The 21,089-nt window shown below is 55.0% G+C and overlaps 1 protein-coding gene across 1 annotated transcript in view; it reads left to right on the forward strand.

Moving 5' to 3' along the window:
* LOC141245238 (ATP-binding cassette sub-family C member 8-like) overlaps window positions 1-21,089 on the forward strand; it is a gene marked incomplete at its 3' end in the record, with an annotated part of 184,626 nt that overhangs the window by 100,549 nt on the left and 62,988 nt on the right. The window contains exon 10 of the mRNA XM_073669057.1: window positions 6,363-6,525. Coding sequence (XP_073525158.1) covers window positions 6,363-6,525 — 163 coding nt within the window. The remainder of the gene's footprint in view (window positions 1-6,362; window positions 6,526-21,089) is intronic.

A 21,089-nucleotide genomic window follows, 5' to 3' on the forward strand; every position in this document is an offset into this window, starting at 1 on the left:
GGCGACGACCTGATCACTGGAGCCATTCCGGGCGACGACCTGATCACTGGAGCCATTCCGGGCGACGACCTGATCACTGGAGCCATTCCGGGCGACGACCTGATCACTGGAGCCATTCCGGGCGACGACCTGATCACTGGAGCCATTCCGGGCGACGACCTGATCACTGGAGCCATTCCGGGCGACGACCTGATCACTGGAGCCATTCCGGGCGACGACCTGATCACTGGAGCCATTCCGGGCGACGACCTGATCACTGGAGCCATTCCGGGCGACGACCTGATCACTGGAGCCATTCCGGGCGACGACCTGATCACTGGAGCCATTCCGGGCGACGACCTGATCACTGGAGCCATTCCGGGCGACGACCTGATCACTGGAGCCATTCCGGGCGACGACCTGATCACTGGAGCCATTCCGGGCGACGACCTGATCACTGGAGCCATTCAGGGCGACGACCTGATCACTGGAGCCATTCCGGGCGACGACCTGATCACTGGAGCCATTCCGGGCGACGACCTGATCACTGGAGCCATTCCGGGCGACGACCTGATCACTGGAGCCATTCCGGGCGACGACCTGATCACTGGAGCCATTCCGGGCGACGACCTGATCACTGGAGCCATTCCGGGCGACGACCTGATCACTGGAGCCATTCCGGGCGACGACCTGATCACTGGAGCCATTCCGGGCGACGACCTGATCACTGGAGCCATTCCGGGCGACGACCTGATCACTGGAGCCATTCCGGGCGACGACCTGATCACTGGAGCCATTCCGGGCGACGACCTGATCACTGGAGCCATTCCGGGCGACGACCTGATCACTGGAGCCATTCCGGGCGACGACCTGATCACTGGAGCCATTCCGGGCGACGACCTGATCACTGGAGCCATTCCGGGCGACGACCTGATCACTGGAGCCATTCCGGGCGACGACCTGATCACTGGAGCCATTCCGGGCGACGACCTGATCACTGGAGCCATTCCGGGCGACGACCTGATCACTGGAGCCATTCCGGGCGACGACCTGATCACTGGAGCCATTCCGGGCGACGACCTGATCACTGGAGCCATTCCGGGCGACGACCTGATCACTGGAGCCATTCCGGGCGACGACCTGATCACTGGAGCCATTCCGGGCGACGACCTGATCACTGGAGCCATTCCGGGCGACGACCTGATCACTGGAGCCATTCCGGGCGACGACCTGATCACTGGAGCCATTCCGGGCGACGACCTGATCACTGGAGCCATTCCGGGCGACGACCTGATCACTGGAGCCATTCCGGGCGACGACCTGATCACTGGAGCCATTCCGGGCGACGACCTGATCACTGGAGCCATTCCGGGCGACGACCTGATCACTGGAGCCATTCCGGGCGACGACCTGATCACTGGAGCCATTCCGGGCGACGACCTGATCACTGGAGCCATTCCGGGCGACGACCTGATCACTGGAGCCATTCCGGGCGACGACCTGATCACTGGAGCCATTCCGGGCGACGACCTGATCACTGGAGCCATTCCGGGCGACGACCTGATCACTGGAGCCATTCCGGGCGACGACCTGATCACTGGAGCCATTCCGGGCGACGACCTGATCACTGGAGCCATTCCGGGCGACGACCTGATCACTGGAGCCATTCCGGGCGACGACCTGATCACTGGAGCCATTCCGGGCGACGACCTGATTACTGGAGCCATTCCGGGCGACGACCTGATTACTGGAGCCATTCCGGGCGACGACCTGATTACTGGAGCCATTCCGGGCGACGACCTGATTACTGGAGCCATTCCGGGCGACGACCTGATCACTGGAGCCATTCCGGGCGACGACCTGATCACGAATGACGTGGGGTGTAAAGCGGTCATAAGAGTAACGGGGTACCAGGAGGAATCTGTGGTGGGACATATTCTGGTTTACTCCTTGTTTCTATAATCTTTCCTGGTTTTGTTGCCTTCACTCTGAATCTACAATGTGCACATCCCAATAAAAACAAGGAAAACCATTGCATGGACAGGGGTGTCCAAAATTTGAATGCTATTCTATATATTTGAGATCAGTATATACACCGCCTTCTGAATTATTCCACAGACGCCATTTTCCTCTGATTCTCCTGGAATCATCGAACGTTAGACGATAAATCATTTATTGGACAAATCTCCCAATGAGAACAGGAATTATTTCAAAACTAAAAAAACTGAAAATGCAGCAAATTCTTCTGCAGAACGAGAGTCCAGACATCTTCCAGGTTGTAAAGATCTGAGGACGGTGATCTGTGGGATCTGCAGCATTTACAGAGATCAGAAGCTTTTCCACCAGAAGCCTCCTCACAGGCCGCGGTCCAGGTAACATCGGAGCTTCTGGGACGTCTCCTCCACAATTCTCCATTGATCTTGGGAGTTTCTGGAGAGTTTCTGCTTGAATTTCTTTGCAGATGTCAGAATCTCCCAGAGCTGCTGATCTGATGTGATCGGCCTCCCACCCTCATAGATCTGCTGAGGACACTCCAAAGGTTCTCAATAGGGTTGTGGTCAGGGGAGGGTGGTGACCGCAAATGAGTTACTCTATGTTTACGCCCATAGCAGCCGATGACTTGGAGGTTTCTTTGCTGCATGAGATGGGGTACTGTCAGCACTGAGATGGGGCATTGTCAGCACTGAGATGGGACATTGTCAGCACTGAGATGGGGCACTGTCAGCACTGAGATGGGGCACTGTCAGCACTGAGATGGGGCACTGTCAGCACTGAGATGGGACATTGTCAGCACTGAGATGGGGCACTGTCAGCACTGAGATGGGACATTGTCAGCACTGAGATGGGGCACTGTCAGCACTGAGATGAGACACTGTCAGCACTGAGATGGGGCACTGTCAGCACTGAGATGGGGCACTGTCAGCACTGAGATGGGGCACTGTCAGCACTGAGATGGGACACTGTCAGCACTGAGATGGGGCACTGTCAGCACTGAGATGGGACATTGTCAGCACTGAGATGGGGCACTGTCAGCACTGAGATGGGGCACTGTCAGCACTGAGATGGGACACTGTCAGCACTGAGATGGGGCACTGTCAGCACTAAGATGGGACATTGTCAGCACTGAGATGGGGCACTGTCAGCACTGAGATGGGGCACTGTCAGCACTGAGATGGGGCACTGTCAGCACTGAGATGGGGCACTGTCAGCACTGAGATGGGGCACTGTCAGCACTGAGATGGGGCACTGTCAGCACTGAGATGGGACACTGTCAGCACTGAGATGGGGCACTTTCAGCACTGAGATGGGGCACTGTCAGCACTGAGATGGGGCACTGTCAGCACTGAGATGGGACATTGTCAGCACTGAGATGGGGCACTGTCAGCACTGAGATGGGGCACTGTCAGCACTGAGATGGGGCACTGTCAGCACTGAGATGGGGCATTGTCAGCACTGAGATGGGGCACTGTCAGCACTGAGATGGGGCACTGTCAGCACTGAGATGGGACATTGTCAGCACTGAGATGGGACATTGTCAGCACTGAGATGGGACACTGTCAGCACTGAGATGGGACACTGTCAGCACTGAGATGGGGCATTGTCAGCACTAAGATGGGGCATTGTCAGCACTGAGATGGGGCACTGTCAGCACTGAGATGGGAGATTGTCAGCACTGAGATGGGAGATTGTCAGCACTGAGATGGGAGATTGTCAGCACTGAGATGGGGCACTGTCAGCACTGAGATGGGGCACTGTCAGCACTGAGATGGGGCACTGTCAGCACTGAGATGGGGCACTGTCAGCACTGAGATGGGGCACTGTCAGCACTGAGATGGGGCACTGTCAGCACTGAGATGGGGCACTGTCAGCACTGAGATGGGGCACTGTCAGCACTGAGATGGGACACTGTCAGCACTGAGATGGGGCACTGTCAGCACTGAGATGGGGCACTGTCAGCACTGAGATGGGGCACTGTCAGCACTGAGATGGGGCACTGTCAGCACTGAGATGGGGCACTGTCAGCACTGAGATGGGGCACTGTCAGCACTGAGATGGGGCACTGTCAGCACTGAGATGGGGCACTGTCAGCACTGAGATGGGGCACTGTCAGCACTGAGATGGGGCACTGTCAGCACTGAGATGGGACACTGTCAGCACTGAGATGGGACACTGTCAGCACTGAGATGGGACACTGTCAGCACTGAGATGGGACACTGTCAGCACTGAGATGGGGCACTGTCAGCACTGAGATGGGGCACTGTCAGCACTGAGATGGGGCACTGTCAGCACTGAGATGGGGCACTGTCAGCACTGAGATGGGGCACTGTCAGCACTGAGATGGGGCACTGTCAGCACTGAGATGGGGCACTGTCAGCACTGAGATGGGACACTGTCAGCACTGAGATGGGGCACTGTCAGCACTGAGATGGGAGATTGTCAGCACTGAGATGGGAGATTGTCAGCACTGAGATGGGAGATTGTCAGCACTGAGATGGGGCACTGTCAGCACTGAGATGGGGCACTGTCAGCACTGAGATGGGGCACTGTCAGCACTGAGATGGGGCACTGTCAGCACTGAGATGGGGCATTGTCAGCACACATGGGGCACTGTCAGCACTGAGATGGGGCATTTTCAGCACTGAGATGGGGCACTGTCGGCACTGAGATGGGGCACTGTCGGCACTGAGATGGGGCACTGTCGGCACTGAGATGGGGCACTGTCGGCACTGAGATGGGGCACTGTCGGCACTGAGATGGGGCACTGTCAGCACTGAGATGGGACATTGTCAGCATGAATGTGATTTTTCTGCGGACGGCGCTGTTCTTCTTTTTGTACCATGGAAGAAAGTGATCAGTCAGAAACTCTATATCCTTTGACGAGGTCATTTTCACACCTTCAGGGACCCTAGAGAAGCTACCAGCTCTCCCCCTGATTCCGGCCAGAACATGACTCCGCCATCTTCTTGCTAATGTCACAGCCTTGTTAGGACATGATGGCCCTCCAGCAACCATCCACTACTCCATCCATCTGCACCATCCAGTGTTGCACAGCATCATCAGTAAACATGGCTGGTTTACGATGAGTTTTCATGTATGTCGGTGCCACTGCTGCCATCTGAGCGGGTGAGCTCTGTTTAGGGGCGGCCAAGTAGTAGTTTTATGCACAACTGCGGCCTCTGGAGGATCCTACACCTTGAGGTTCATGGACTCCAGAGCCTCCAGCAGCTTCACATATCTGTTTGCTGCTTTGTAATGGGATTTTACCAGCTGCTTTCTTAATCAGAAATTTTTTTTCTAGCAGAAACCTTCCTCATTATGCCATTATCTTCAAGAACCTTCCTTATTATGCCTTCATCTACAGGAACTTTACTCATGCCTTTATCTGCAGGAAACTTACGCATTATGTCTTTATCTGCAGGAAATCTTCCTCATTCTGCATTTATCTGTACAAACCCGTCTGTGCTCTGCATCAGCCTCAAATCTCTTCACAGTATGATGATCATGCTTAAGTTTCCGTGAAATATTTAATATTTTCATACCTTGTCCGAGGCATTGCACTATGTGACACTTTTTGGCAGCAGAGATTTTTTTTCTTTCCCATATTGCTCTACATCTGCGGCTGCTTAATAATGTGGAACGTCCTTCTTAAGGAGTTTTTCTGAAATTGGACTCACCTGGCAACTTATTATCACAGGGGTCGGACATTGTTGTCAGTGATCCAAAGACCCCGAGGCACAAACGTCTATGAGGTTATGGGAAAATAGAAAATGACACCTTTATGGCACTACCATCCAAATTGTACAATAATTTGGAGCATGGTGTATGTGTCACGGGGTTACTGCAACAGATTGGAGCCAGGAAACCTATGCACCGGAGGGCTCCTGCTCCAACTCCGAGAAGAAGCACTTCTCCTTCATTTTAAATGTATTTATTTCTTCCAGCAAAACAGGGGTTAAGCGGCCATGTTGGATTTCCCTGTGCCCACAGCTGAGCTTGGTTAGCCACTCCCTTTCCCTTTATAATCTGGGCTCTGATACTAATCCTTGTCAGAGCTAGCATTTGCTGCATGGCTAATGGAGGGAGAGGAGTTCTAATGAGAAGGAGTTTGGGAGGATGAGTTGCTCATGTGATGTGTATTATGTGTCGTGGAGACTTCATTATTTCTTATGTGCGAGAGATTAGAGTGTCAGCTCATGTGGGCAGGGACTGTTGTGATTTCCCAGGTTGTTACTTTAGTTCAGGGCTCCCGCTTGTTATTTCACCATTATGCTGTGCTGATAGATCCTGAGATCACACGTGCGAGATCCTGCACTCCATGTAATACTGCGCCCCGGGTTATAATGGATTAGTACCGATTATAACGATTTGTCTTCGTGTTCCAGGAATATTCCAACGAGCGTCTGAAGAAAACGAACGAGATGCTGCGCGGGATCAAACTGCTGAAGCTGTATTCATGGGAGCAGATATTCCACCGCAGCGTGGAGGAGACGCGGCAGAAGGAGATGACCAGCCTGCGGGCGTTCGCCCTCTACACATCCATATCAAGTATGTGACCCCCCCATATACTGCACCGATATCAAGTATGTGACCCCCATACACTGCACCGATATCAAGTATGTGACCCCCCCATATACTGCACCGATATCAAGTATGTGACCCCCATACACTGCACCGATATCAAGTATGTGACCCCCATACACTGCACCGATATCAAGTATGTGACCCCCCCATATACTGCACCGATATCAAGTGTGTGACCCCCATACACTGCACCGATATCAAGCATGTGACCCCCCATACACTGCACCGATATCAAGTATGTGACCCCCCCCCCATATACTGCACCGATATCAAGTATGTGACCCCCATACACTGCACCGATATCAAGTATGTGACCCCCCCATATACTGCACCGATATCAAGTGTGTGACCCCCATACACTGCACCGATATCAAGCATGTGACCCCCCATACACTGCACCGATATCAAGTGTGTGACCCCCATACACTGCGCCGATATCAAGTATGTGGCCCCCCCATACACTGTGCCAATATCAAGTATGTGGCCCCCCCATACACTGCGCCGATATCAAGTGTGTGACCCCCCCATACACTGCGCCGATATCAAGTATGTGGCCCCCCCATACACTGCGCCGATATCAAGTGTGTGACCCCCCCATACACTGCACCGATATCAAGTATGTGGCCCCCCCATACACTGCGCCGATATCAAGTATGTGACCCCCCCATACACTGCGCCGATATCAAGTATGTGGCCCCCCCATACACTGCGCCGATATCAAGTGTGTGACCCCCCCATACACTGCACCGATATGAAGCATGTGACCCCCCCATACACTGCACCGATAAAGTATGTGACCCCCCACCCATACACTGCACCGATATCATGTATGTGACCCCCCCATACACTGTGCCAATATCAAGCATGTGACCCCCATACACTGCATCGATATCATGTATGTGACCCCCCATACACTGCACCGATATCAAGCATGTGACCCCCCATACACTGCACCGATATCAAGTGTGTGACCCCCCATACACTGCACCGATATCATGTATGTGACCCCCATACACTGCGCCGATATCAAGCATGTGACCCCCATACACTGCACCGATATCAAGCGTGTGACCCCCCATACACTGCGCCGATATCAAGCATGTGACCCCCATACACTGCGCCGATATCAAGTATGTGACCCCCATACACTGCACCGATATCAAGCATGTGACCCCCCATACACTGCACCGATATCAAGTGTGTGACCCCCCATACACTGCACCGATATCAAGCATGTGACCCCCATACACTGCACCGATATCAAGCATGTGACCCCCCCATACACTGCACCGATATCAAGTATGTGACCCCCCATACACTGCACCGATATCAAGCATGTGACCCCCCATACACTGTGCCAATATCAAGCATGTGACCCCCATACACTGCACCGATATCAAGTATGTGACCCCCATACACTGCACCGATATCAAGTATGTGACCCCCATACACTGCACCGATATCAAGTATGTGACCCCCCATACTCCTCACCTATGAGCAATAGCTTCTGCTCCAGCCCCTCCAAATCCTAGAGCTGGAAATATGTTCAGCCCCGTCCAAAGGGGTTAAATCTGGTCCTTTATGTGAAACATTTGAACCCCAGAGCAGAGCGGTGATTGGACGCTGGACCCCGCGCCTTTCAGCCATGTGTCCTTCATCAGGGTGAATCCTCTGCTTATAGGGATGAATCTATATCTCCCCCAATAGCAGAGTCCGCCGCCTCCGATGGAAGCCACAGATAATGGGCACAGGGCAGATTCAGGGATCCATGATGGAGAAACCTGACTCCACAGGTGAACATGGTGTTAAGATATGGAGGTGATACACATACAAAGCTCTGGTCTTTGCGATCTTTCTAAAGACAGCCGGGTCAATGGACGAAAGCACACAGTGACCATCGTGTCTCCACTTGCACCATCAAAAGAAACTGCACATCCCCAGAAACCCCAAAACTTCAGAAATCCCAGGAATCTCAAATACCCAACAAACCTCAGATCCCAGAAATCTCAGAAATCCCAGAAACCGGCGTTTACCAGTGCTCTGTGGTTTTTACCAATGCTCTGCGACCGAACATGAAACCGAACCATTTACAACCCCTGGCAAAAATTATGCAGTCGCCGGGCTCGGAGGATGTTCATTCAGTTGTTTAATGTTGAAAAAAAGCAGATCACAGACATGACACAAAACTAAAGTCATTTCCAATGGCAACTTTAGGGCTTTAAGAAACACTAAAAGAAATCAAGATAAAAAATGTGATACTCAGTAAGGGTAATTTTTTTCAGACCAAGCAGAGGGAAAAATTATGGAATCACTCAATTCTGAGGAAAAAATTATGGAATCATGAAAAACAAACACACAAAAGAACACTCCAATACATCACTAGTATTTTGTTGCACCACCTCTGGCTTTAATAACAGCTTGCAGTCTCTGAGGACTTAACGAGTGACAAACAGTACTCTTCATCAATCTGGCTCCAACTTTCTCTGATTGCTGTTGCCAGATCAGCTTTGCAGGTTGGAGCCTTGCCATGGACCATTTTCTTCAACTTCCACCAAAGATTTTCAATTGGATTGAGATCCGGACTATTTGCAGCCCATGACATTGACCTCATGTGTTACATAGTTAGTAAAGCCGAATAAAGACTTGCGTCCATCAAGTTCGACCTGTTAGTTCTGTAATTGCTAAAGTTGATCCAGAGGAGGCAAAAACCCCAAATGATTTAGCCAATCTTCACCTGAGGAAAAATTCCCTCCCGACTCTGAAACCAGCAGTCAGAATAAATCCCTGTATCAACCTACTATTTTATTTTTAAGTATATGCTGAAATCTGCCTGGTATCTAGAAATGCATCCAGTCCCTGCTTGAACTGGTGTAGTGAATCCGACATTACCGTCTCCTCACTCAGTGAATTCCATATTCTCACTGCTCTTACTGTAAAGAACCCCTTCCTATGCTGGTGCTGAAACCTTTTCTCTTCTAGTCTTAGTGAGTGCCCTCTTGTTACCATAATATTCCTCCTTTTGAACAAATCCCGGGCAAGATCTCTATACTGTCCCCTAACATATTTGTACACATTTATTATGTCCCCCCTCAACCTTCTCTTTTCCAGGCTGAATAGTCCTAGTTTTGCCAACCTCTCTGGGTATTGCAGTCCCTCCATTCCCTTTATTAATTTTGTTGCCCTCCTTTGTACCTTTTCAAGCTCATTTCTATCCTTTCTATATATTGGGGCCCATAACTGAGCACAGTATTCCAAGTGTGGTCTGACCAGTGCTTTGTACAGTGGAAGAACAATGTTCTCCTCCTTTGCAGCTATACCTCTTCTGATACATCCCATTACCCTGTTTGCCCTCACAGCAGCCGCCTGACTTTGGGCACTCCAATTTAGTTTGCTATCAATCAAGATGCCCAAGTCCTTCTCCATCTCTGAATTCCCCAATGATTTCCCATTCAGTGAGTACTGGTGACTTCCATTTTTCCTTCCCATATGTATGACCTTACATTTCTCCTCGTTAAACCTCATTTGCCATTTAATGCTCCACCTACCCAGCTTATCCAAATCCCTCTGTAGGTCTGCACTGTCCTCCTTTGTATTAATTGTTTTACATAACTTTGTGTCATCTGCAAATATTGATATTTTACTATTTATCCCGTTGACTATGTCGTTAATAAAGATATTAAATAACATTGGGCCTAGTACAGACCCCTGTGGTACCCCACTAGTGACGCTTACCCAATCTGAGTATATTCCATTTATAACCACCCTCTGTCTTCTATCCTTTAGCCAGTTAGCTACCCACTTGCAGACATTTCCCCCCAGCCCCATCATTCTCATTTTGTATACCAACCTATTATGTGGCACGCTATCGAACGCTTTTGAGAAGTCGAGATACACGACATCCACTGGTTCCCCCTGATCTACTCGAGAGCTAACCTCCTCGTAGAAGTCAATCAGGTTTGTTTGGCAGGAGCGATTCCTCATGAATCCATGTTGGTTCGGGGTTAATAGATTATTAGCATCAAGATGCTCCGTAATTGCCTCAAAAATTTTGCCCACAACGGACGTCAGACTCACCGGCCGATAGTTTCCGGCATCACTTTTCGCTCCCTTTTTGAATATTGGCACTACATTCGCCTGTCGCCAATCAAGTGGTACAGACCCAGTCTCAACAGAGTCCTTAAATATAAGATATAACGGTCTGTCTATCACATGACTTAGTTCCCTTAGTACCCGTGGGTGTATGCCATCAGGTCCTGGTGATTTATTTTAATGTTACTGAGGCGTTTCTGTACCCCAGCTTGGGTTAGATTTGTCATACTTAGTGGAGGATTAAGTTTGTCACTTCTCATTTCGCCTGTTAGTTCTTTTTCCTTTGTGAAAGTTGACGAAAAAAATGTATTTAATAGATTAGCTTTATCCTCATCTTTCTCTATGATTTTGCCTTCATCACTTTTTATCGGTCCAATATTATCCGATTTAATCCTTTTACTATTTATATACGTAAAGAACAGTTTGGGATTTGATCTACTTTCCCTAGCAATACGTCTCTCTGTTTCCTCCTTTGCTATTTTTATTTGTTTTTTGCAGGTTCTCGTTTTTTCCTTGTAACACTTTAGTGCCTCCTTACTGTTTTCCTGTTTTAATCTCTTGAATGCCTCTTTTTTGCTATTTAACGTCCCTTTTACGTTCTTGTTCAACCATATTGGTTTCCTCTTATTTCTGGCCCTTTTATTCCCATACGGTATATACCTCTCGCACTGAGTATTCAGAATTCTTTTGAAGGTTTCCCATTTACTATTCGTATTCCATTGATTAAGAACTTTGTCCCAGTCTATAAGTTGAAGGTTTTCTATCAGCTGATCAAACTTCGCCCTCCTAAAGTTTAATGTTTTAGTTGTTCCCTTATTGATAACCCTACTGAAGGGCATTTTGAAGTCGATAATATTATGATCACTATTACCTAGGTGCCCCCCTATCTGTACCTCAGTTATTCTATCAGGCCTATTAGTCAATATTAAGTCCAACACGGCCTTCCCTCTCGTTGGTTCCTGCACTAGTTGGGAGAGATAATTATCCTTAATATTTGTCAAGAACCTTTTTCCTTTCTGCGATCTACAGGTTTCTGTTTCCCAGTCAATATCTGGGTAGTTGAAGTCCCCCATAACAATCACTTCATTATGTTTTGCTACTTTGTCTATTTGTCCTAATAGCAGATTCTCATTCTCCTCTGTTATATTGGGTGGCTTATAGCAGACCCCCAGTAATATTTTATTATTATTTTTAGTTCCCTCTATCTCTACCCACATGGACTCGACCCCCTCTTCTCCCTCTCCTATATCTTCCCTTAGTCTGGGCTTTAGACATGACTTTACATATAAGCAGACTCCTCCGCCTTTCCCCTGTTTCCGGTCCCTTCTAAATAAACTATAATCTGTTAAATTTACCGCCCAGTCGTAGCTATCGTCTAGCCAAGTCTCTGTTATACCTACGATGTCATACCTCTCCTCCGATATAAGCGCCTGCAGCTCATCCGCCTTATTGGTCAGGCTTCTTGCGTTGGTCAGCATGCAAGATAAAACTTTGGGCTTATTTAGCATCCTATTCTTCTCTAACGATCTAACTGTACTATCCCCACCCCCCTCTCCACCCTCATTATATTCACTTCTCCCCTTCCCCCTTGCTTGCCTCACATCCCACCTATTTCCTTGGTTTCCCCCCCCCCCGTCTCTAGTTTAAAAACTCCTCCAACCTATTAGCCATCTTCTTCCCCAGCACCGCTGCACCCTCCCCATTGAGGTGCAGCCCGTCCCTACGGTAGAGCCTGTAGCCGACAGCGAAGTCGGCCCAGTTCTCCATGAACCCAAACCCTTCTGCCTTGCACCAACTCTTTAGCCACTTATTCACCTCCCTAACCTCCCGTTGGCGCTCCTGTGTGGCTCGCGGGATTGGTAGTATTTCTGAGAAAACTACCTTGGAGGTCCTTGCCCTAAGCTTCCTACCTAGATCCCTGAAATCATTTTTAAGGACCCTCCATCTAATACTCACTTTGTCATTGGTGCCAATGTGGACCATGACCGCTGGGTCTTCGCCAGCCCCACCCAGTAACCTGTCAACCCGATCCGCGATGTGCCGGACTCGAGCGCCAGGGAGGCAGCACACCGTTCGGCGATCCCGGTCTTTGTGACAGATTGCCCTGTCTGTCCCCCTAATAATAGAGTCACCCACTACCAGGACCTGTCTAGCCTGCCCTACACTTCCCCCCTCCCCCTCATTACTGGAGCATACACTCCCCCGGCGGTCAGAGGATCTGTCGTGCTCCAATAATGCCGGTTCTGAACCAGCCTTCCTATACTTCTTCCCTCTATCCCTTCTAACTGTTACCCAGCTCCCTGCCTGTTCAGCCTGCGCTTCCCCACTAAGCTCCACCCCCAGTGTTGACCCATTGAGTGTCTGCTCGGTGAGCAGCAAACTCCGTTCCATGTTGTCGATGCTCCTCAGTACCGCTATCTGAGCACTTAGATCCAGGATTTGGGCTTCCAAGTGCACGATATGCTCACATCTCTCGCAGCAGTATGGATCCCTGAGCGGTAGCTCAGGGAATGCATACATTGCGCAAGATGTACACTGCACGGCTCCGGCCAACATGGACGTCATTCTAAATATGGGGATACAGTCAGTATATATGTACAAGTACAAAACACAATTATTTATATATAGGTGTATGGACGGGGATCAATTAGGGATGTGCAAGTGTATCGATTACATATCGGCGCGGGATCAGTTAAGTATGGACGGGGAATCAATTAAGTATCAATTAAGTATGGACGGGGGATCAGCTGAGTGGGTCAGGTGGATTAATTAAGTGTGGACGGTGTGTCAATTAACTATGGACTGGGATCATTAAGTATGGACTGGGGAAATAATTAATTGTGGACTAAGGAATCAATCAATTAATTATGGACAGGGGGTTTAATTAAATAGGATGGGGGGTAAAGCAAATAAATAGGTATGGACGGTGGGTCAATTAACTAAGGACTGGGGATCAATAAGTATCAATAATATCAATAAATATGGACTGGGGAAATTAATTGTGGTCTGGGGAATCAATTAAATATGGTGGGGGATAAGGCAAATAGATAGGGACTGGGGATGAGTAAAAGTGGACAAGGGGAATCTATTAAATAGGACAAGGGGGATCAATCAATTATGGGCTGGGGGGTCAATCATTTAAATGTGGTCAGGGGGATCACTTTAATATGGACGGGGGGTGGTCGGGGATCAATTAAATGAGGACGGGGGGTCAATTTAATGTGGTCAGAGGGATCAGTTAAATATGGACGGGGGTGTTCAGGGGAATCAATTTAAATATGGACGGGGGTGATCAATTAAATATGGACGGGGGGGTAATCAATTAAATATGGACTAGGGAATACAATACAATTACAATACAGATACAAATACAATACAGTACAGTACAGACTTGGGTTCAGTAGAGCCGCTTATCGCGGCCTCCTGCCCCTCACTCACCTCCTCTAGGGACGCTGCACGCTATCACAGCGCGCTTGTCCCTCCGGTCGCCTCTTACCGGTCCTCCTGATCACCTCCTGGTCACCACCACCTGGCACCCTCTGCTGGCCGGCACTGCACGCTGCCACAGCGCTCTCTTGCGCTCGTCCCTCCGGTCGCCTCCTACTGGTCCTCCCGGTCCGCTCGGTCACCTCCGCCTGGCTCTCCTCCCTTCCCAGGAGCTCTCTCCACACACAGCACAACTCTTGCAGCACACGGCAGGCTCCGCCTCCACCACTTCCTGTCAGGCCTCCTCCCACTTCCTGTCAGGCCTTCTCTCAAGGAATGTTTTCACAGTTTTTGCTCTATGGCAGGATGCATTATCATCTTGAAAAATGATGTCATCATCCCCAAACATCCTTTCAATTGATGGGATAAGAAAACTGTCCAAAATATCAATGTAAACTTGGGCATTTGTTGAAGATGTAATGACAGCCATCTCCCCAGTGCCTTTACCTGACATGCAGCCCCATATCATCAATGACTGTGGAAATTTTCATGTTCTCTTCATGCAGTCATCTTTATAAATCTCATTGGAACGGCACCAAACAAAAGTTTCAGCATCATCACCTTGCCCAATGCAGATTCGCGATTCATCACTGAATATGACTTTCATCCAGTCATCCACAGTCCACGATTGCTTTTCCTTAGCCCATTATAACCTTGTTTTTTTCTGTTTAGGTGTTAATGATGGCTTATGTTTAGCTTTTCTGTATGTAAATCCCATTTCCTTTAGGCGGTTTCTTACAGTTCGGTCACAGACATTGACTCCAGTTTCCTCCCATTCGTTCCTCATTTGTTTTGTTGTGCATCTCCTATTTTGGAGACATATTGCTTTAAGTTTCCGGTCTTGACGCTTTGATGTCTTCCTTGGTCTACCACTATGTTTGCCTTTAACAACCTTCCCATGTTGTTTGTATTTGGTCCCGATTTTAGACACAGCTGACTGTGAACAACCAACATCTTTTGCAACATTGCGTGATGATTTACCTTTTAAGAGTTTGATAATCCTCTCATTTGTTTCAATTGACATCTCTCGTGTTGGAGCCATGATTCCTGTCAGTCCACTTGGTGCAACAGCTCTCCAAGGTGTGATCACTCCTTTTTAGATGCAGATTAACGAGCAGATCTAATTTGATGCAGGTATTAGTTTTGGAAATGAAAATTTACAGGGTGATTCCATTATTTTTTTCCTCAGAATTGAGTGATTCCATAATTTTTTCCCTCTGCTTGGTCTGAAAAAAATTACCCTTACTGAGTAGCACATTTTTTATCTTGATTTCTTTCAGTGTTTCTTGAAGCCCTAAAGTTGCCATTTGAAATAACTTTAGTTTTGTGCCATGTCTGTGATCTGCTTTTTTTCAACAACATTAAACAACTGAATGAACATCCTCCCAGCCCGGTGATTCCATAATTTTTGCCAGGGGTTGTATATTGTAATTGTGTTCTGTAGAATCTTCTGCGTGTGACCTGACGTGTGGCTGCACTGCGTGTGACCCGACGTGTGGCTGCACTGCGTGTGACCCGACGTGTGGCTGCACTGCGTGTGACCCGACGTGTGGCTGCACTGCGTGTGACCCGACGTGTGGCTGCACTGCGTGTGACCCGACGTGTGGCTGCACTGCGTGTGACCCGACGTGTGGCTGCACTGCGTGTGACCCGACGTGTGGCTGCACTGCGTGTGACCCGACGTGTGGCTGCACAGCGCGGGAGCCGACGTGTGGCTGCACTGCGTGTGACCCGACGTGTGGCTGCACAGCGCGGGAGCCGACGTGTGGCTGCACAGCGCGGGAGCGGACGTGTGGCTGCACAGCGCGGGAGCGGACGTGTGGCTGCACAGCGCGGGAGCGGACGTGTGGCTGCACAGCGCGGGAGCGGACTTGTGGCTGCACTGCGTGGGAGCGGACGTGTGGCTGCACTGCGTGGGAGCGGACGTGTGGCTGCACAGCGCGGGAGCGGACGTGTGGCTGCACTGCTTGTGACCGGACGTGTGGCTGCACTGCTTGTGACCCGACGTGTGGCTGCTCTGCGCGGGAGCGGACGTGTGGCTGCACAGCGCGGGAGCGGACGTGTGGCTGCACTGCGTGGGAGCGGACGTGTGGCTGCACTGCGCGGGAGCGGACGTGTGGCTGCACTGCGTGGGAGCGGACGTGTGGCTGCACTGCGTGGGAGCGGACGTGTGGCTGCACAGCGCGGGAGCGGACGTGTGGCTGCACTGCTTGTGACCGGACGTGTGGCTGCACTGCTTGTGACCCGACGTGTGGCTGCTCTGCGCGGGAGCGGACGTGTGGCTGCACAGCGCGGGAGCGGACGTGTGGCTGCACTGCGTGGGAGCGGACGTGTGGCTGCACTGCGTGGGAGCGGACGTGTGGCTGCACTGCGTGGGAGCGGACGTGTGGCTGCACTGCGTGGGAGCGGACGTGTGGCTGCACTGCGTGGGAGCGGACGTGTGGCTGCACTGCGTGGGAGCGGACGTGTGGCTGCACTGCGTGTGACCCGACGTGTGGCTGCACTGCTTGTGACCCGACGTGTGGCTGCACAGCGCGGGAGCGGACGTGTGGCTGCACAGCGCGGGAGCGGACGTGTGGCTGCACAGCGCGGGAGCGGACGTGTGGCTGCACAGCGCGGGAGCGGACGTGTGGCTGCACTGCGCGGGAGCGGACGTGTGGCTGCACAGCGCGGGAGCGGACGTGTGGCTGCACAGCGCGGGAGCGGACGTGTGGCTGCTCAGCGCGGGAGCGGACGTGTGGCTGCTCAGCGCGGGAGCGGACGTGTGGCTGCACAGCGCGGGAGCGGACGTGTGGCTGCACAGCGCGGGAGCGGACGTGTGGCTGCACAGCGCGGGAGCGGACGTGTGGCTGCACAGCGCGGGAGCGGACGTGTGGCTGCACAGCGCGGGAGCGGACGTGTGGCTGCACAGCGCGGGAGCGGACGTGTGGCTGCACAGCGCGGGAGCGGACGTGTGGCTGCACAGCGCGGGAGCGGACGTGTGGCTGCACTGCTTGTGACCCGACGTGTGGCTGCTCTGCGCGGGAGCGGACGTGTGGCTGCACAGCGTGGGAGCGGACGTGTGGCTGCACAGCGTGGGAGCGGACGTGTGGCTGCACTGCGTGGGAGCGGACGTGTGGCTGCACAGCGCGGGAGCGGACGTGTGGCTGCACAGCGCGGGAGCGGACGTGTGGCTGCACAGCGCGGGAGCGGACGTGTGGCTGCACTGCGTGGGAGCGGACGTGTGGCTGCACTGCGTGGGAGCGGACGTGTGGCTGCACAGCACGGGAGCGGACGTGTGGCTGCACAGCGCGGGAGCGGACGTGTGGCTGCACTGCTTGTGACCCGACGTGTGGCTGCTCTGCGCGGGAGCGGACGTGTGGCTGCACAGCGCGGGAGCGGACGTGTGGCTGCACTGCGTGGGAGCGGACGTGTGGCTGCACTGCGTGGGAGCGGACGTGTGGCTGCACTGCGTGGGAGCGGACGTGTGGCTGCACTGCGTGGGAGCGGACGTGTGGCTGCACTGCGTGTGACCCGACGTGTGGCTGCACTGCTTGTGACCCGACGTGTGGCTGCACTGCGTGGGAGCGGACGTATGGCTGCACAGCGCGGGAGCGGACGTGTGGCTGCACTGCGCGGGAGCGGACGTGTGGCTGCACTGCGCGGGAGCGGACGTGTGGCTGCACTGCGTGGGAGCGGACGTGTGGCTGCACTGCGTGGGAGCGGACGTGTGGCTGCACTGCGCGGGAGCGGACGTGTGGCTGCACAGCGCGGGAGCGGACGTGTGGCTGCACAGCTCGGGAGCGGACGTGTGGCTGCACTGCGCGGGAGCGGACGTGTGGCTGCACTGCGCGGGAGCGGACGTGTGGCTGCACTGCGCGGGAGCGGACGTGTGGCTGCACTGCGCGGGAGCGGACGTGTGGCTGCACAGCGCGGGAGCCGACGTGTGGCTGCACTGCTTGTGACCCGACGTGTGGCTGCACTGCGTGGGAGCGGACGTGTGGCTGCACTGCGTGGGAGCGGACGTGTGGCTGCACTGCTTGTGACCCGACGTGTGGCTGCACTGCGTGGGAGCGGACGTGTGGCTGCACTGCGCGGGAGCGGACGTGTGGCTGCACTGCGCGGGAGCGGACGTGTGGCTGCACTGCTTGTGACCCGACGTGTGGCTGCACTGCGTGGGAGCGGACGTGTGGCTGCACTGCGTGGGAGCGGACGTGTGGCTGCACTGCGTGGGAGCGGACGTGTGGCTGCACTGCGCGGGAGCGGACGTGTGGCTGCACTGCGCGGGAGCGGACGTGTGGCTGCACTGCGCGGGAGCGGACGTGTGGCTGCACTGCGCGGGAGCGGACGTGTGGCTGCACTGCGCGGGAGCGGACGTGTGGCTGCACTGCGCGGGAGCGGACGTGTGGCTGCACTGCTTGTGACCCGACGTGTGGCTGCACTGCGCGGGAGCGGACGTGTGGCTGCACTGCGCGGGAGCGGACGTGTGGCTGCACTGCGCGGGAGCGGACGTGTGGCTGCACTGCGCGGGAGCGGACGTGTGGCTGCACTGCGCGGGAGCGGACGTGTGGCTGCACTGCGCGGGAGCGGACGTGTGGCTGCACGGCGCGGGAGCGGACGTGTGGCTGCATGGCGCGGGAGCGGACGTGTGGCTGCACTGCTTGTGACCCGACGTGTGGCTGCACTGCGTGGGAGCGGACGTGTGGCTGCACGGCGCGGGAGCGGACGTGTGGCTGCACTGCTTGTGACCCGACGTGTGGCTGCACTGCGCGGGAGCGGACGTGTGGCTGCACTGCGCGGGAGCGGACGTGTGGCTGCACTGCGCGGGAGCGGACGTGTGGCTGCACTGCGCGGGAGCGGACGTGTGGCTGCACGGCGCGGGAGCGGACGTGTGGCTGCACGGCGCGGGAGCGGACGTGTGGCTGCACGGCGCGGGAGCGGACGTGTGGCTGCACGGCGCGGGAGCGGACGTGTGGCTGCACGGCGCGGGAGCGGACGTGTGGCTGCACTGCGCGGGAGCGGACGTGTGGCTGCACGGCGCGGGAGCGGACGTGTGGCTGCACTGCGCGGGAGCGGACGTGTGGCTGCACGGCGCGGGAGCGGACGTGTGGCTGCACTGCGCGGGAGCGGACGTGTGGCTGCACTGCTTGTGACCCGACGTGTGGCTGCACTGCGCGGGAGCGGACGTGTGGCTGCACTGCGCGGGAGCCGACGTGTGGCTGCACTGCGCGGGAGCCGACGTGTGACTGCACTGCTTGTGACCCGACGTGTGGCTGCACTGCGCGGGAGCGGACGTGTGGCTGCACTGCGCGGGAGCGGACGTGTGGCTGCACTGCGCGGGAGCGGACGTGTGGCTGCACTGCGCGGGAGCGGACGTGTGGCTGCACGGCGCGGGAGCGGACGTGTGGCTGCACGGCACGGGAGCGGACGTGTGGCTGCACGGCGCGGGAGCGGACGTGTGGCTGCACTGCGCGGGAGCGGACGTGTGGCTGCACTGCGCGGGAGCGGACGTGTGGCTGCACGGCGCGGGAGCGGACGTGTGGCTGCACTGCGCGGGAGCGGACGTGTGGCTGCACTGCTTGTGACCCGACGTGTGGCTGCACTGCGCGGGAGCCGACGTGTGGCTGCACTGCGCGGGAGCCGACGTGTGGCTGCACTGCGCGGGAGCCGACGTGTGGCTGCACTGCGCGGGAGCGGACGTGTGGCTGCACTGCGCGGGAGCCGACGTGTGGCTGCACTGCGCGGGAGCCGACGTGTGGCTGCACTGCGCGGGAGCGGACGTGTGGCTGCACGGCGCGGGAGCGGACGTGTGGCTGCATGGCGCGGGAGCGGACGTGTGGCTGCACTGCTTGTGACCCGACGTGTGGCTGCACTGCGTGGGAGCGGACGTGTGGCTGCACGGCGCGGGAGCGGACGTGTGGCTGCACTGCTTGTGACCCGACGTGTGGCTGCACTGCGCGGGAGCGGACGTGTGGCTGCACTGCGCGGGAGCGGACGTGTGGCTGCACGGCGCGGGAGCGGACGTGTGGCTGCACGGCGCGGGAGCGGACGTGTGGCTGCACTGCGCGGGAGCGGACGTGTGGCTGCACTGCGCGGGAGCGGACGTGTGGCTGCACTGCGCGGGAGCGGACGTGTGGCTGCACTGCGCGGGAGCGGACGTGTGGCTGCACTGCGCGGGAGCGGACGTGTGGCTGCACTGCGCGGGAGCGGACGTGTGGCTGCACTGCGCGGGAGCGGACGTGTGGCTGCACTGCGCGGGAGCGGACATGTGGCTGCACTGCGCGGGAGCGGATGTGTGGCTGCACTGCGCGGGAGCCGACGTGTGGCTGCACTGCGCGGGAGCGGACGTGTGGCTGCACTGCTTGTGAGCCGACGTGTGGCTGCACTGCGCGGGAGCGGACGTGTGGCTGCACTGCTTGTGAGCCGACGTGTGGCTGCACTGCGCGGGAGCCGACGTGTGGCTGCACTGCTTGTGAGCCGACGTGTGGCTGCACTGCTTGTGAGCCGACGTGTGGCTGCACTGCTTGTGAGCCGACGTGTGGCTGCACTGCGCGGGAGCCGACGTGTGGCTGCACTGCGCGGGAGCCGACGTGTGGCTGCACTGCGCGGGAGCGGACGTGTGGCTGCACTGCGCGGGAGCGGACGTGTGGCTGCACGGCGCGGGAGCGGACGTGTGGCTGCACTGCGCGGGAGCGGACGTGTGGCTGCACTGCTTGTGACCCGACGTGTGGCTGCACTGCGCGGGAGCGGACGTGTGGCTGCACTGCGCGGGAGCGGACGTGTGGCTGCACTGCGCGGGAGCCGACGTGTGACTGCACTGCTTGTGACCCGACGTGTGGCTGCACTGCGCGGGAGCGGACGTGTGGCTTCACTGCGCGGGAGCGGACGTGTGGCTGCACTGCGCGGGAGCGGACGTGTGGCTGCACTGCGCGGGAGCGGACGTGTGGCTGCACTGCGCGGGAGCGGACGTGTGG

Source organism: Phyllobates terribilis, unplaced genomic scaffold (genome assembly GCF_046119375.1).
Source record: "Phyllobates terribilis strain yellow unplaced genomic scaffold, ASM4611937v1 Scaffold_1816__1_contigs__length_206718, whole genome shotgun sequence".
Classification (NCBI taxonomy): Eukaryota; Metazoa; Chordata; class Amphibia; order Anura; family Dendrobatidae; genus Phyllobates; species Phyllobates terribilis.